The sequence below is a fragment of the Somniosus microcephalus genome, chromosome 10, assembly GCF_052327205.1.
Source record: "Somniosus microcephalus isolate GS21.2 chromosome 10, FLI_Smic_1.0, whole genome shotgun sequence".
In the NCBI taxonomy this organism is placed as follows: Eukaryota; Metazoa; Chordata; class Chondrichthyes; order Squaliformes; family Somniosidae; genus Somniosus; species Somniosus microcephalus.
Genome location: NC_140996.1, coordinates 166946925 through 166962352, shown reverse-complemented (window position 1 = coordinate 166962352; position 15428 = coordinate 166946925). Strand labels below are relative to the sequence as shown.

Below are 15428 nucleotides of genomic sequence, written 5' to 3'. Positions count from 1 at the left end.
ACCTCCTTTCTTCCTGCCTACAAAGCAACTTTACCCATTTCAGTTGCACCATTTTTGGAGAAGGAAACCAGAGGACAGCAGTTAGGGGGGTCCCCAAGCGTGGCCGGCAGTGATTGACACGAGTGCCATGGACTCCTGCTGCTCCTGGCTACACGTGAATTTTTTTCTTTAATTTACTTACCTTTTCGATGGCAGCCCCTGGCTAGGCCACATCCACGCCTGAAAAATCTGAGCAGAGCACAGGCCTGATGCCTGCTCCGTTCATGACAGCCCAAATTCGCCAAGGGGTAATAAATCAGGCATTTGGCCCTAGCATATGCAAGGGGCCGAACGACTATTTTAGGTAGCTGCCTCAGACACCTGAAAATGGCCCAACTCAATTTCAGGTTGGACATTTTTCAGATGTCCTTGGGGTACAGGATATGGGTCCCCAAAATTGGGCTCCATTGCGCCCGTGTCACGGGTGTAAAATGGGCGCAACAAGGTCCAATTTCTACCCCAAAAGCTTCAACACCTGTGCTGTAGACCTGGATAAAAACAAGTCCAGTCCCAGTGGTGTGCTTGATCATGAGTGGTTACTGAGTAAGATCTTCCACCTCCTGAACATGGTTGAGGGAAATACGGGCAAAGAAATGAGTGTAACCTTGAACTGGCATAATTCAAACTTTCAAAATGGCACATAACTCATTGGATTGGGTTGCACACTGTCTTTTACCTTATACTGCCCAATTTTGAATCTCTTCAAAACCTTCTCGGGCTATCTATGGGCAATAAATGCCAGCAACACCCACACCTGGAGAGTGAATAATAAAAACACAATAGCTATACAGCACTATATCAAGTTATGTCTCAAAAGGTACCACACATAATTAATTACTTTTGGAGTGCCGGGACTTATGCAGCCAAAAATTTACCACCTAAATTAAAGAGGCCATAGCGGCATTTAGTGACAGAAAAAAAACACTGATACAGTAAAGAATTAGATTAAGGTGCATTATTGAGGAAGGGCAAAGGGGGGGCATTCTACAATCGGCCATGCTATACTTGACCTAAGAACACTTGACACTGACACTAAGTGCCAACAGTAGAAAAATGTTCCATTCCAAGCAAAACCATCCCTCAGTTTGATGAAAACTCATTAGGGGCATTAAAATGGAGCTTCCTCTACATGACAACAATTGTTCAGTGGTGTGCAACTACCAAAGCAGTACATTTTCAAACAATTTAAATGCAAAAAGAACTTTTAAACACAACATGAACTGCAGACAACTTATCCCCAGGCATCCCCTAAAACGCTTAACCAGCTGCTCAGAGATGCCCAAAAGCAACCCTGTGCCAACTCTCCAAAGTCTTCCCCTCCCCTTCTGGAGAAACAACTGATGTTCCCTCAACACTTTACCACACCAGTGTTTCCGAGATCATGGCCCAGATATTCCGGTCGCAGGCCTCCAGCAGGCGGAGGACTGCAATCTGGAAAAATCTGCGCCCTTACCTGAGGGCTCCCGGGAGGCGCACAATACCAATGCTGGGCCTCTCCAAACTGCCGGTGCGCAGGGCACACGTATCCCAGAGGCACAAGTAGTTCGCAGCGTCCCTGGGATCACATGGGCCATGGGGAGCCAATCACAGAAGGGAATCTCCCTTCATACATTTGACAGGAAGACCGGTCAAAAATATGAATGGAGATCACCCCCAAAACATAGTAAAACTTAAAAAAAAAATTTTTAAACTCACATTTTTAAAATGACTTGAAAGTACAATAAATTAACTATTTTTAGCAAATCTTTTAAAAAAAATTAAAAATAACTAAAGTGATTTACGGGGCTAAAAATAAACGTACCTTTTTTTAAAGTATTTTTAAATGATAAAGCAGTGGAAACATTTTTTTTTTTTTTTTTTACTTTTTTCAACTCTTATCCTGGTAAAAGCAGACCTTACGCCTGCTTTTACCAGGCGCAAGAATTGTAAGGGTTTTCTGCGGGCGGAGAGTCTCCAAAAAGCGGAACTATCCGCTCGCAGAGGCCCTTCTCCAGGGCAGCCGGAGGATCGATCAAGAACTTTCTTGACAGATCAGAAATGCTGGTTTCCAGCGCATGGGCAGTGCATGCCTGAAACCGGCATTTCCGATGTCCCTACGGGTGGGTACACAGCGCGTATCCACCCGTAGGGATCGGAATATCCGGCCCCATAAATGCAACAGTGTGAGGAAATCTGCAACCATTCTGTTGCTATGCCTCGATATTCTGAGTCAGATACTAAAATAGTGCACAACAATTAAATTCACTTTTAGCATTACTGATCTATATCACTGGTTCAGTGTCTGTAGAGCCTAATCGTTGGCTTATATGCTTATTATTCCTGGCATTTTTTTCAGTCTTTAAGTATTTGATTGTTGAAATAATGTGCAAAACTACAGGCAATCAGTATCATCCATCTAAAAGAAATACTGTGAGAAACAAATGATCCAAGTTTCAAAAATGCTGACAACATACACAGGTAAATTAGATTTAAGCAGACTGTTTGGCTTGGACTACAAGTGAAAAATGAGGTACAGTACACAGGATTAAAAGTAATAAGCCTCTTGGGAAATGAAAACTTCTCACTTCCCCCAAGGCAGTAGATAAATACACGTAGAATAAGGAATAAAGCAAGCAAATTAGAAGCTCAAATTCAGATTAAAGGGTATGGTATAGTAGCCATTATAGCTACAGGCTGGGTATGACTAAATATTACAGGCTACAAGATCTTTAGAAAAGACAGAAATTGGAAAAGGAGGAGTAGTAGTAATATTGATAAAAGACACTATTACAGCAGTTGAAAGGGGGGGTCAGTAAGGGCATGCAGGCAGTGGAAACACTTTGTACAGAATTAAGAAACAGCAAAGGACACGATGCTCTATTGGGAGTTGTCTACAGACCGCCCGACAGTAGTGGGATGCATAAATACGGACATGAGAAACATGTAGCAAAAGCAAAGCGGTTATAATGGGAGATTTAAATTTTCACAAAGACTGGGAGAAGCAGAACTGCACAAGTCATAATAGTAGAGAATTTCTAGTGTATTCAGGACAGTTTTCTGTTTTAAAACTGACAAGGCAACTGGCCATATTAGATTGTGTGATGAGTAATAAGCCAGGACTAGGAAACAATTCGATGATAAGGGAACATCTTGCGAACACTGACCATAACGTGATTGAATTTGATGTAAAGTTTGAGACAGAGAGGAGAGTCACAAAGAGGGCAGCACGGTGGCATAGTGGTTAGCACTGTTGCCTCACAGCGCCAGGGACCCGGGTTCAAATCCGGCCTCGGGTGACTGTCTGTGTGGAGTTTGCACATTCTCCCCGTGTTTGCGTGGGTTTCCTCCGGGTGCTCCGGTTTCCTCCCACAGTCCAAAGATGTGCGGGTTAGGTTGATTGGCTGTGATAAAAAAATTGGCCCTTAGTGTTAGGGGGGATTAAATACGTGGGGTTACGGGGATAGGGCTTGTGTGGGATGGCTGTCGGTGTAGGGACCGGGTGCTAGGGTTTGGATGATCAGCCATGATCTCGTTGAATGGCGGAGCAGGCTCGAAGGGCCGAATGGCCTACTCCTGCTCCTATCTTCTATGTTTCTATGTAAAGCTTTAAACTTAAGTCAGGCTGATTTCAAAAGAATGAGACATAAACTGACCACAGGAAACTGAGCTGAATTGTTAACAGATAAACCTACAGGCAAACAGTGGGAAGTATTCAAAGAAGTATTTGGTATAATACAAGGTCAGTACATACAGTATGAAGCTAAACGAGGCTTACAGAAATGCAAAGAAAAATGGAAATCCAGCTGACTGGGAGAGTTATAACAATAAATAAAGGGACACAAAGAAAGTATGAAGAGTTGCAGAAAGGAATATGAAAAATACTTGCAGACAATACTATCAGCAACAGTTATTAATAAATATACTGAGAGGAAGAGAATGGCTAAGGGAAACGTGGGCCCAGGCAGACACACGCGATACTGTAATCCAGGGGTTCGGGAGAAGTTTTTAAGGAGTCTGCCAACCCCCGGTTGAGAACCCCTGGCCTATAGGAGATATTTTGAGCAGCCCACTGACCTCGTCAGCAAGTATCTCTTTAGTCTCCGGCCCCGCATAGGACGCGAGGAACCGGAAGCCACTGTTTGGCCCAAAGGCTCATGGTTATCGGTCTGCTGTGTTGTCAAGGAAACAGCGTCCAATCTCAGCGGGCGCGCTTTGTAATAGTTTGCTTTTAATTTGGGGAGAATAATCTCTGTGCACTTCTCCATTCAGTTAATTGCGAGATTAGCCCCAGAAAAAAAAGTGAGGTATGCGGGAAAGGTGCTAGGAGCGGTGACCAAGGCAGTTTGGGTATCTACTGGAGAACAACCAGTGGTGTGTGCTCCAATGGCGCAGGGAAAGATGCCCAGATTGAGGCAGAGGGAAGCTATGAGGCAGGCTAGTAGGGAAAAGAACCTTGAGAACGGTTAGTAACGGACAAGAGGAGAAGCGAGAGCTGGTACAGTCGTCAACACCATCGATCTCATCAGCACTCTATCAGCTCCAGTGACAGTTTATTAACCTCAGTCACAGTCTACTAATCTCAGTATAACTCTACCAACCCCGGCAACAGTCTCAACTTCAGCACCAGCAACAAGTTTCACATTAAGTAAAACAAAAATAATAAATATATGTTTAATTGTATAACTCATTTTTATGAAGAAAAAATACTTGTGTTGGGTTACAGGGGGTCCGTGGAATTTTTGTAACACTGGAGGGGGGGTCTCAGAAGCAAAACGGTCGAGAACCCCTGCTGTAATCAGCAATAAGAAAATGGCAGACTTGTTAAATGAGTACTTTACATCCGTCTTCACAGTAGAGGAAAAGGACAAAATATCAGTGGCACAAGGGAGACTAAAATTTTTTTTAAAGGAACTTGTTGGATTTAATACAAGTAAAGAAAATGGTAATGGAGAAAATAATGAGATTTAAGACAGACAAACCGCAGGACGTTGAAAGATGAGGAAATTACAGATGCATTCGTAATAATATTCCAAAACTCTCTTGATTCAGGAATTGTGCCATTGGATTAAATAATTACAACTGTCTCTCCATTATTTAAGAATGGTGGGAGAGAGAAACCAGGTCACTACAGACCCGTCAGTCTAATGTTAGCTGCAGGGAAATTACTAGAATCTGTCAGTAGGGACAGAGTGGCTGAGCACTTGGACAAATTTGAGCTGATTAGAGAGAGTCAGCATGGTTTATTCAGGGGTACGTCATGTCTGACTAATTTAGTTGAATTTTCTGAACAGGTCACTAACATGGTGGATAAGGAATTGTCTATGGATGTTGTCTGTATGGACTTCCAGAGGCATTCAGGTTCAACCCAAGTGACTATTAGAAAAAAAATGAAAGAGCATGGAATTGGAGGCAAACTTGTAGCAGGAGTTGGAAATTGGACGGTAGGTCAGAGAGTAGGGTATGTACTCGGATTGGCGAGATGTGACAAGTGGTGTTCCCCAGGTCTGGACGGGAGCCTCAGCTTTTCACCATATTTATCAATGACTTGGATGAACGAATAGAGTTATATATCAAAGTTTGCAGATAATACTAAGTTGGGAGCAGGAAGTTTCAAAGGGACATTGAGAGATTAAAGTGAGCAGGCAAAACTGTGGTAAATGGAGTTCAATATGGGGAAGTGTGAGGTCATCCACTTTGGATCCAAGAAAAGACAAATCAGAGTACTTTCTAAATGGTAGGAAACTAGGAACTGTGGAGGAGCAAAGAGATATGGTTATCCATGTACATAAATCACTAAAAGCTAGTGGATACATACAAAAAGGCTAATGGATTGTTGGCCTTTATCTCAAGGGAACTGGAATATCAAGGGGAGGAAGTTATGCTTCAGTTATAGAGATCCTTGGTCAGACCCCATCTGAAGTACTGCGTTCAGTTCTGGGCACCACATCACAGGCCACATCACAGGAAGGATATATTAATCTTGGAGTGGATGCAGCACAGATTCACCAGAATTATACCGGGGCAGGACAGGTTTCATAAACTCGGTTTGTATTCCCTTGGTTGTAGAAGATTGAGGGGTGATCTAATCAAGGTGTTAAAATGATAAACAGATTGGATAGGGTAGATAGAGAGAAACGTATTTCCTCCGGTGGGGGAATGCAGAACAAGGGGGCATTCAGGAGTGAAATCAGGAAGCAATTCTTCACACAAAGGGTAGAAATCTGAAACTCTCTCTGCAAAAGGCTATGAATGCAGAGTCAATTCAAACTTTCGAGACGAAGATCAATAGATCTTTGTTAGGTATGGGTATCAAGTAATATAGAGCAAAGTCAGGTAAATCGGGTTGAGGTACAGATCAGTCATGATCTAACTGAATGGTGGACCAGACTCGAGGGCCTGAATGGCCTACTCCTGTTTTATGTTCCTATGGACAGACTGTCAGAAAAAGTTCAGACCGAGTCTATTAATTCCTCAAAAATGAAGCTGGGTAGTTAACCGGCTACAACTTTGATTGGAGCCAAAACAGATGAGGATATGTCAAGATGATCCTCTGGACATGTTAGTTTACTGGTTACAAAGATGTATTCTGCGGAAGGCATCAGGCGCAGGTTGAAGTAGAGATGTGAGGGTGGATCAGTGTTCTGAAATTTCACTTAATTTGCTTTGGCAAGAACAAATTATTTACACAAAACTTTCTCTCAGATTAAAACAGGTGATGCAGTCCAACATCTGCAGAAGGGATAGACTGGTCAAATAGCTTTGTCTTGTTCAATGCTTTGTTATCGTGTTAAATACAACTGGTACATCACCTGCCGGCTATCACATAGAAAACATTTCAAACCAAAACTAGAACGGTCAGGTGATATTGATAAACAACTCTAACTGTCCTCCCGATTCTTTAAACCATTTTATATTAAATACTTAATTGTTTCATCTCATCTGCACTGTAACCACACAGTAAACCTCAAAGTGCAGCGACTGTTACTCAATATTAATGACATTATTCCTATTATCACACTGTTGTTTCGACAGGTTCCCCGGCCTAGTCTTGTTTCCATGGACACCGGATTTGTCGGAAAGCTGAACCGCGCTCTCCACACAGGAACCCGCCGGATGTTACTCCGGCTGCAGTCACCGGCACATCCTCCCGCCCCGGCCTCGCCTCAGCATCTGGCCGTCACCCCGCCCGCCTTTAACCGAGCGCCGCTCATACCTCGGGATAACGCTGCACCAGCCTGGCGATCACCTCCCTCTCGACCTGCCACTCGGGCTTCCGCTGCTGCTTCTTCTGCAGCTTTATCTTGGTCTTCTTCTTCTGATATTTCTTTTTCCATCTCTCGTAGTTTCTAATGATATCGCCCCGGTCGGTGAAAGCCATGCCTGGATCCAGCGTGTAGACAGACAACTTCCGTCACACACTAACAACATCGACAGCAGAGCCCGGTCGCGTCCCAGTGACGTTTCAGATCCCGGACTTTATTTACACATTGTTGTTACTTGCAGTCATCGCCTGGAGGGAGCCCAGTCACTACACAAAATTAGGACAGATCCACCTAGAAAACTTGCAGTAGTTGACCAACCGTTTCAAAAACAGTTGATAACTAGTTTAACATAGCCCTGAAAATGAGAGTGCCATGCAAAAGCAATAATTACACTGAGAGTGCTGAGACACTGGCCTGTAACAAGTTCAAGGTGTAGAGGAGGTTAAGAGGAGATATTGTGCAGATTTTTAAGATTATGAAAGGTCTTAATAGTGTGAATAGAAAAAGATTAATTTCTTTGGTTAAGGAGTTCACTTCTCTCAACCCCAGGGGGAGGAGCTGTTTTCAAGATGGAAGCTGGCGCGAAAAGTCCACCAGTCAGGGGTGGGGATTGCTACCGATGTGGCGGGACGAGCCATTATGCAAAGGACTGCAGGTTTGCAAAGGCAAAGTGCCACAATTGTGGAAAAATAGGGCACTTAAAGAAAGTCTGTAAAAGGGCAGTGAGTGAGAGAAGCAGTGCTAAAGGGGCAAAGCATGCAAAAGGGGGGAGGGAGAAGTACACAAAGCGGGCAAATTACATACAAGAAGAGGAAGAGTCTAGTGAGGAGGTTTTCACTGTATACAGTATAGACACTTCAAGGCCCAACGTACCCCCTCTCACTCAGTATTTGATAGTGAACGGAGGTCAAGTAAAGTTTGAGATTGACACCAGATGTAGTGGAAAACAAAGGAGTCACCAAAGAGCTTACGGTGGTAGTGGTAGCAGGGTCAGGGCCAAACCTGTTAGGGCGAGGGTGGATCAGTGAGTTGAGTGTGTACTGGCAGGCAATGAATAAAATGGAGGACAGTACAGAGGCACTGCAAGAAGTGCTGATGAAGCATGAGTTAGTGTTCAAGGACGAACTGGGCACCTTAAGGGGAGCCACAGCCAAGATTCATGTAGCCAGTGATGCCACGCCTCGTTTCTTTAAACCAAGGTCGGTACCTTTTGCAATGAAAACCAAGGTTGAGGCGGAACTAGATCGCCTGCTAAGGGACAAAGTAATAGAACCAGTGACATTTTCAGACTGGGCGGCACCAATAGTCCCGGTATTGAAGCCCGACGGTAACGTAAGGGTGTGTGGTGACGTTTAGTTAACAGTGAACAGAGTATCATCACTGGAACAGTACCCCATTCCGAGAATGGAGGACGTGTTAACATCGCTCGCTGGGGGAGAAAGATTCAGCAAACTGGACATGAGTCATGCGTATCAGCAGATATTGCTAGATGAAGAATCAAAAAAGTTTGTCACAGTGAACACGCACAAGGGGCTGTTCACGTATGCCAGGTTACCATTTGGTGTCAGTTCTAGCCCAGCAATATTCCAACGGACTATGGAGGGCATTCCAAAGGTGGCCGTGTACTTAGATGATATTCTGCTAACAGGAAGTGACGATCAGGATCACTTAAAAACACTGGACAAAGTGCTACAGCGGCTGGAAGAGGCGGGGCTACGCCTGAAACGGAGTAAGTGTAGTTTCATGGAGAAGGAAGTTACATTCCTGGGACATCGGTTGGATGCCACAGGCCTCCATCCATTACCAGGGAAAGTGCGGGCAGTGCAGGATGCACCTGCACCCACCTCAGTGACTGAACTGAAAGCCTATCTAGGGCTCCTGAATTATAACCGGTTTCTTCCAAACTTATCGATGCTGCTGGCACCCCTGCACAAACTGCTGAGAAAGGAGGAGCCATGGCGTTGGGGGCCAGAGCAAGCGAAAGTGTTTCAGCAGTCAAAGGAGCTACTTCAGTCCAGCAGGGTGTTGGTGCATTATGATGAGAAGAAGGAGCTGATAATGTCCTGCGACGCATCACCCTATGGAGTGGGGGCAGTGTTGGCCCACCGCATGCCAGATGGAGCAGAAAGGCCCATCGGGTTTGTTTCACGCACGCTCACAGCTGCGGAAAAGAACTATTCACAGCTTGATAAAGAGGGGTTGGCCATTATATTTGGAGTAAAGAAATTCCATAAGTACATATATGGGAGGAAGTTTGTAATCAATACTGACCACAAGCCTCTTATTAGCTTACTGAATGAGATGAAAGCGGTGCCTCAAATGGCATCACAGAGAATAATGAGATAGGCAGTAATACTAAGAGCCTATGAATATGTGATCACGTACAGAGCCGGCAAGGAAAACGGGAACGCGGATGCTCTCAGCCGCTTGCCCCTCTCAAAATCTCCTCACAGTACTTCCCCTGAGGAGCACGTCCTGATGCTGGATCAGGAGATCAGTCCCCTGATGACTTCAGCGCAAATCCAGGGCTGGACAGCCAAGGACCCCGTTCTGTCAAGGGTCCGTGAGTATGTGTTGAAAGGCTGGCCAGATCACCGTGAGGGTCCGGAGTTCGCGCCGTACAGACAGAGACAGCACGAGCTCAGTGTCCAAGATGGATGTGTGCTATGGGGAGCACGCATCATAGTCCCAGAGCGGGGACGCTCTACTTTGATGGAACAGTTGCATCAATCGCACCCAGGAATGACTAGAATGAAAGGACTGGCTAGGAGCTACCTGTGGTGTCCTAACTTGGATGCTGAAATTGAGTCAAAGGTAAAGTCATGCACTATATGTCAGGAACAGAGGAAAGTGCCTGCCGGGGCACCACTCCATCCCTGGGAGTGGCCCAGCAAACCCTGGAGGAGAATTCACATAGACTATGCAGGACCTTTTATGGGCAAAATGTTTTTGGTGCTGGTTGACGCTCACTCAAAGTGGATCGACGTTTATCCAGTGAGCTCTGCAACGACTGATGCCTCACTGAATTGTCTCAGGAACAGCTTCAGCACGCATGGTATTCCAGAAATGATTGTATCCGACAATGCACAGTGTTTTGGTAGTGAAGGGAGCAAAGAATTCATGGTAAGGAATGGAATCACACATGTCACCTCGGCTCCATATCACCCAGCCTCAAATGGGTTAGCCGAGCGAGCCGTGCAGACTTTTAAGGAGCTCATGAGGAAGAGCTCAGGTGGCACCCTGGAGACCAAGCTCAATAGAGCCTTGTTTAGTTATCGTATAACACCCCAAGCTACCACAGGGCTTTCTCCGGCTGAGTTGATGATGGGGAGAAAGTTGCGGTGCACGTTAGACCTGATACACCCAGATCTCAAAAGCAAGGTTGAGGCAAAACAAACAAACCAAAAAGCGTACCATGACAAACATACTAAAGCTCGCCATTTCGCCATAGGGGACTCTGTGTACACCCGGAACTTCGGTTATGGACCTAAATGGATACCAGGACTAATCCAGGACATTACAGGACCTGTGTCGTACTCCGTGTTACTAGGGGATGGTCGAGGGGTTTGTCGGCATGTGGATCAGCTTTTCAGCCGGCAGCAGGGGGAACTGCCTCAGATGGAACAAAGGGCAGTAGAGGAGGCTGTTCCAGGACCCAGCACGGCTTATAAGGTGCCAGTGGACACTGGTACTGCCAGGCCACAGCGGGACAGAGTAAAACCAACATCAGAGACTACTCCAATCTCAAGTGCGAATGAATCTGAGAATCCACCACAAGTGTAATTAAGACGTTCACAAAGGATTCGCAAGCAATCAGAAAGACTTATACAAACCTGTTAAATTAGTCGGGTTAACCATGGTTAGAGCATACTGGTTAATTAAAACGTAGTACCTAGTAAGGGTTATTGTTTAAGAATTGCATACGGCAATCTTAAGGGAGGAGGAGTGTAGTAACCTGGGAGGTTATGAGTAACCTGATCCACCAGGTGGTGCTGTGGCAATTGCTCTCCTGAGTTAAGTCTGATCTGTACTGTTGTACTCTTTGTTTATGCTGCCTCATGGCAGAAGCTTTTATGTGCAAGGGTTGATTAAACCATGTTACGGAGTTAACCTGTGTCTGTCTCCATCTATGGCCAGCTCAAGATACCACACCCTCCACGGTCTCTAAATTGTCAGATTGCTTGTCCAACCTCCAGTTCTGGATGAGCAGAAATTTTCACCAATTAAATATTGGGAAGACTGAAGCCATTGTTTTCGGTCCCCGCCACAAAACTTCGTTCCCTAGCCACTGACTCCATCCCTCTCCCTAAGATCTGTCTGAGGCTGAACCACACTATTCGCAACCTTGGTGTTGTGGCGGTACCACCGGTTGTCCCTTACTAACTATGTACATAATTCCCTTTAACTTACCAGTTTGGGCCGTTGCCCCTTTAACTTACCTGTTTGGGCCATTGCCCCTTTAAGACGCGCCCTAACGCGCTGACGTCACGTATCACATGACGCACCTAAACGCGTCGGCCGCCGGCACAGCCCGGCCTACCGCGACTTCGGCCGCGTCGGCCAGCCGACGCGATCTCCCGCGGCAAGCGCCAGACCAGCTCGGCCTCCAGCTCCCGCTCCCGCGCTCGCGACTTCGGCCTCAACGGCCAGCCTCAGTGCCGGGTAAACGCGCTGACATATCGGCGCGGGTCACGTGACCGCCCCAAGCGCGGGCGAACGCGCTGACGTCACGACACGGTCACGTGACGCCCGAAGCGCGGGAAAACACGGCCGAGCGTGATGACGTCATCATGCTCTCCACAGGACTGCGGACTCAGTCCTCGTGGCGTCCCCGTTGGGGAAAGACCTACTTCACAGTGCTCCTGCATCCAGCCACCTTACCTGCTGTATTTCGTCTGTTCTTGTAAATAAACAACTTCTAGATTGTTCTCCTGAAGTCGAACTCGATTATTTAGTAGGCATTCGTCCAAACTCTGCTGAGGTCAACCCGAATTCCTACAGTGTCATATTTAACCCTGAAATGAGCTTCCGACCACATATCTGCAGCATAACTAAGACCGCCTATTTCCACATCCGTAACATCGCCCATCTCCGCCCCTGCCTCAACTCATCCGGTGCTGAAACCCTCATCCATGCTTTTGTTACCTCTAGACTAGACTTGACTAGACACTCCTGGCTGGCCTCTCACATTCTCCCCTCCGTAAACTTGAGGTCATCCAAAACTCGGTTGCCCATGTCATAACGCGCACCATCACCTGTTCACCCATCACCTCTGTGCTCGCTGACCTACATTGGCTCCCGCTTAAGCAATGCCTGGATTTCAAAATTCTCATCCTTCTGTCAGCTGTGGCTCAGTGGGTAGCACTCTCGCCTCTGAGTCAGAAGGTTGTGGGTTCTGAGTCCAACTCCATGGACTTGAGCACCAAAATCTAGGCTGACACTTCAGTACAGTACTGAGAGGGTGCTGCACTGTCGGAGGTACCGTCTTTCGGATGAGACGTTAAACCGAGGCCTTGTCTGCCCTCTCAAGTGGATGTTAAAGGTCCCATGGCACTATTTCGAAGAAGAGTGGGGAGTTATCCCCAGTGTCCTGGCCAATATTTATTCCTCAATCAACATCACTAAAAAAAACAGATTATCTGGTCATTATCACATTGCTGTTTGTGGGAGCTTGCTGTGCGCAAATTGGCTGTCGCGTTTCCTACATTACAACAGTGACTACACATCAAATAGTACTACATTGACTGTAAAGCGCTTTGGGACGTCGGTTGTCATGAAAGGCGGTATATAAATACAAGTCTTTCTGTTTTCAAATCCCTCCATGAAGGAAGAAAGAAAGACTTGCATTTATATAGTGCCTTTCACAACCACCAGACATCTCAAAGCACTTTACAGTCAATGAAGTACTGTCACTGTTGCAACCTGAGACAGCAGACAGGGCCTTGGTTTAAAGTCTCATCCAAAAGATGATCTCATCCATGGCCTCAGGTGGACGTAATAGATCCTATGGCATTATGTCGAAAAAGAGTAGGGGAGTTATCCCCTCCCTGTCACTGTCATCTCCTCCAGTCCCATAACCCCCCGAGATATCTGCGCGCCTCTAATTCTGCCCTCTTGAGCATCCCTGATTATAATCACCCAACCATTGGTGGCTGTGCCTTCTGCTGCCTAGGCCCTAAGCTCTGGAATTCCTTCCCTAAATCTCTCTGCCTCTCTTTCCTCCTTTTAAGATGATCCTTAAAACCTACTGTGGTGTATGTAACCTGTTCCACCTTAAGAGAACTTAAGCCTGGTCCACCTTAAGAAAGGTACTACTTTCTTTGGCTGCTGTATACGTAATACCGGTGGTGACACACCGGTATATAAGCACAGTGTAATAATATTGTATTCAGTATAGTCCGACCTCCAACCAGTAAAGACCTGTTGAGTTTACTCTTGTGGTCTGTGTAGTAATTCTCACTATAACACACAGACTTAACAGTGGCGACGAGTCCGATTCTTACCCTGCTGCAGTAATTTCCACGGCGACTTCATCCACAGACAGGACGTCGAAGAGAGGTTTCCACCCTCATCACCTACGGGAAGACACGTCGAGCGGCAGGCATCGAGCAACCGGAGTGCAGAAGACATCCTGACCTCGAAGCCTCCATCAGCGACTGTCAGCTTCTTCTACTCCCTCGTGGTGGGTAAGCCAGGCAGCGACGCGACAGAAAGTCAACCGCGTTGGCTGTACAGACGGGGCTGGGAAGACGGAGGAATAAGGGCGGTGAGGTCGATCGCGACCAGAGATAAGGGCCGGGCCGCTTTCGAGCGAGAGGCGCAGCGCGGGACATCGATCGCGACCGGAGATAAGGGCCGCATTCGGGCTAAAGGCGCAGCGTCTGGGGAAACTGAAGGCGCGAGAGCCGCGGTGAAGCGGAGACAGCGTCGGGGGACGGGTGAAGACCGCCAAGCGCGGGAAAACCGACATTTTGTGGGCGGAGGACGACGGCAAGAGCGGGAAGCCGCCATCTTAGATAACATTAAAAATACGATAAATTGCTACGATGCCTAAACATGGGAACATTAATGCCTTCGACAGTGATATAGAAGACTGGGCTATGTATGTAGAACGCATACAAAACTATTGTAAGGCAAATAAAATTCCTGAGACAGATAAAGCACTAACATTACTAAACTTAATGGGTGCGAAGACATACGGGCAATTGAAACACCTGTTATCACCAGATGAACCGGCGGATAAGACGTTCGAACAGATTGTTACTGTCCTAAAACATCATCTTAGCCCCACGCCGCTGATGCTAGCGGAACGATTTAAATTTTACGATAGAAGACAGCTGCAAAATGAAAGCAATGCTGAATATTTGATGGAATTACGTAAGCTAGCAAAATATTGTCAGTTTGGAACGGGACTGACAGAGGCACTTCGAGATAGATTTGTGTGTGGTTTATTTAAACAGGATACACAAAGGCGACTGCTCGAGGAGAATGAGCTGTCTCTCGAGAAGGCAGTCACTATGGCAGCAGCACATGAGGCCGCAGCGAGAGGCACGGCAGTAATGCAGCTACGGCCACCGGAACTCAGTACAAACAAATTGGGTTTGAGTTCTGTCAAATGTTATCGTTGTGGAAAGACAACGCACGATCAGAACCAGTGTTGGTTTAAAAACCAAGAATGCAGAATGTGTGGCAGGTTTGGCCACATAGCTAAAGTATGCCGGTCAGGAAAGAAGACCAGCAATAAAAAGTCACCGCAAGGAAAATATGCAAAGGTACACAAGGTGACAAAGAACAGTTTGACTGAACAGAAGTCAGATTCAGACGCTAGCAGTAATGAACTGGATAGCTTAAGAATACACAACGTTGGTAAGGATACAGACCTCCAGACAATTTGGGTCACTCTTAAGATAGCAGGAGTCCAAGTAAAAATGGAATTGGACACTGGATCGGCATTGACGGTCATGAATAAGAAAGATTACAGAAGGTTATTCCAACATATTCCCTTACAGGATACGGAGATTATATTGAAAATGTACACGGGGCAAAGAGTGTACCCCATCGGAAAAATAGAGGTAGAAGTGGTCCACAAGGGCGAAGGAAGCCAAGTAATTGACTTATATGTGCTACCTGAAGGAGGTCCACCACTAC

The 15428-nt window shown here is 46.2% G+C and overlaps 1 protein-coding gene across 1 annotated transcript in view; it reads right to left on the bottom strand.

Annotated features, from left to right (window-relative positions):
* The window catches only part of ddx10 (DEAD (Asp-Glu-Ala-Asp) box polypeptide 10), a 74548-nt gene extending 67087 nt beyond the window's left edge, over nucleotides 1–7461 (bottom strand). Inside the window, exon 1 of the mRNA XM_085999108.1 lies at nucleotides 7232–7461. Within this exon, the coding sequence (XP_085855234.1) occupies nucleotides 7232–7396 (165 nt within the window). The 5' untranslated portion in view covers nucleotides 7397–7461. The remainder of the gene's footprint in view (nucleotides 1–7231) is intronic.
* Nucleotides 7462–15428: the final 7967 nt, after the last annotated feature.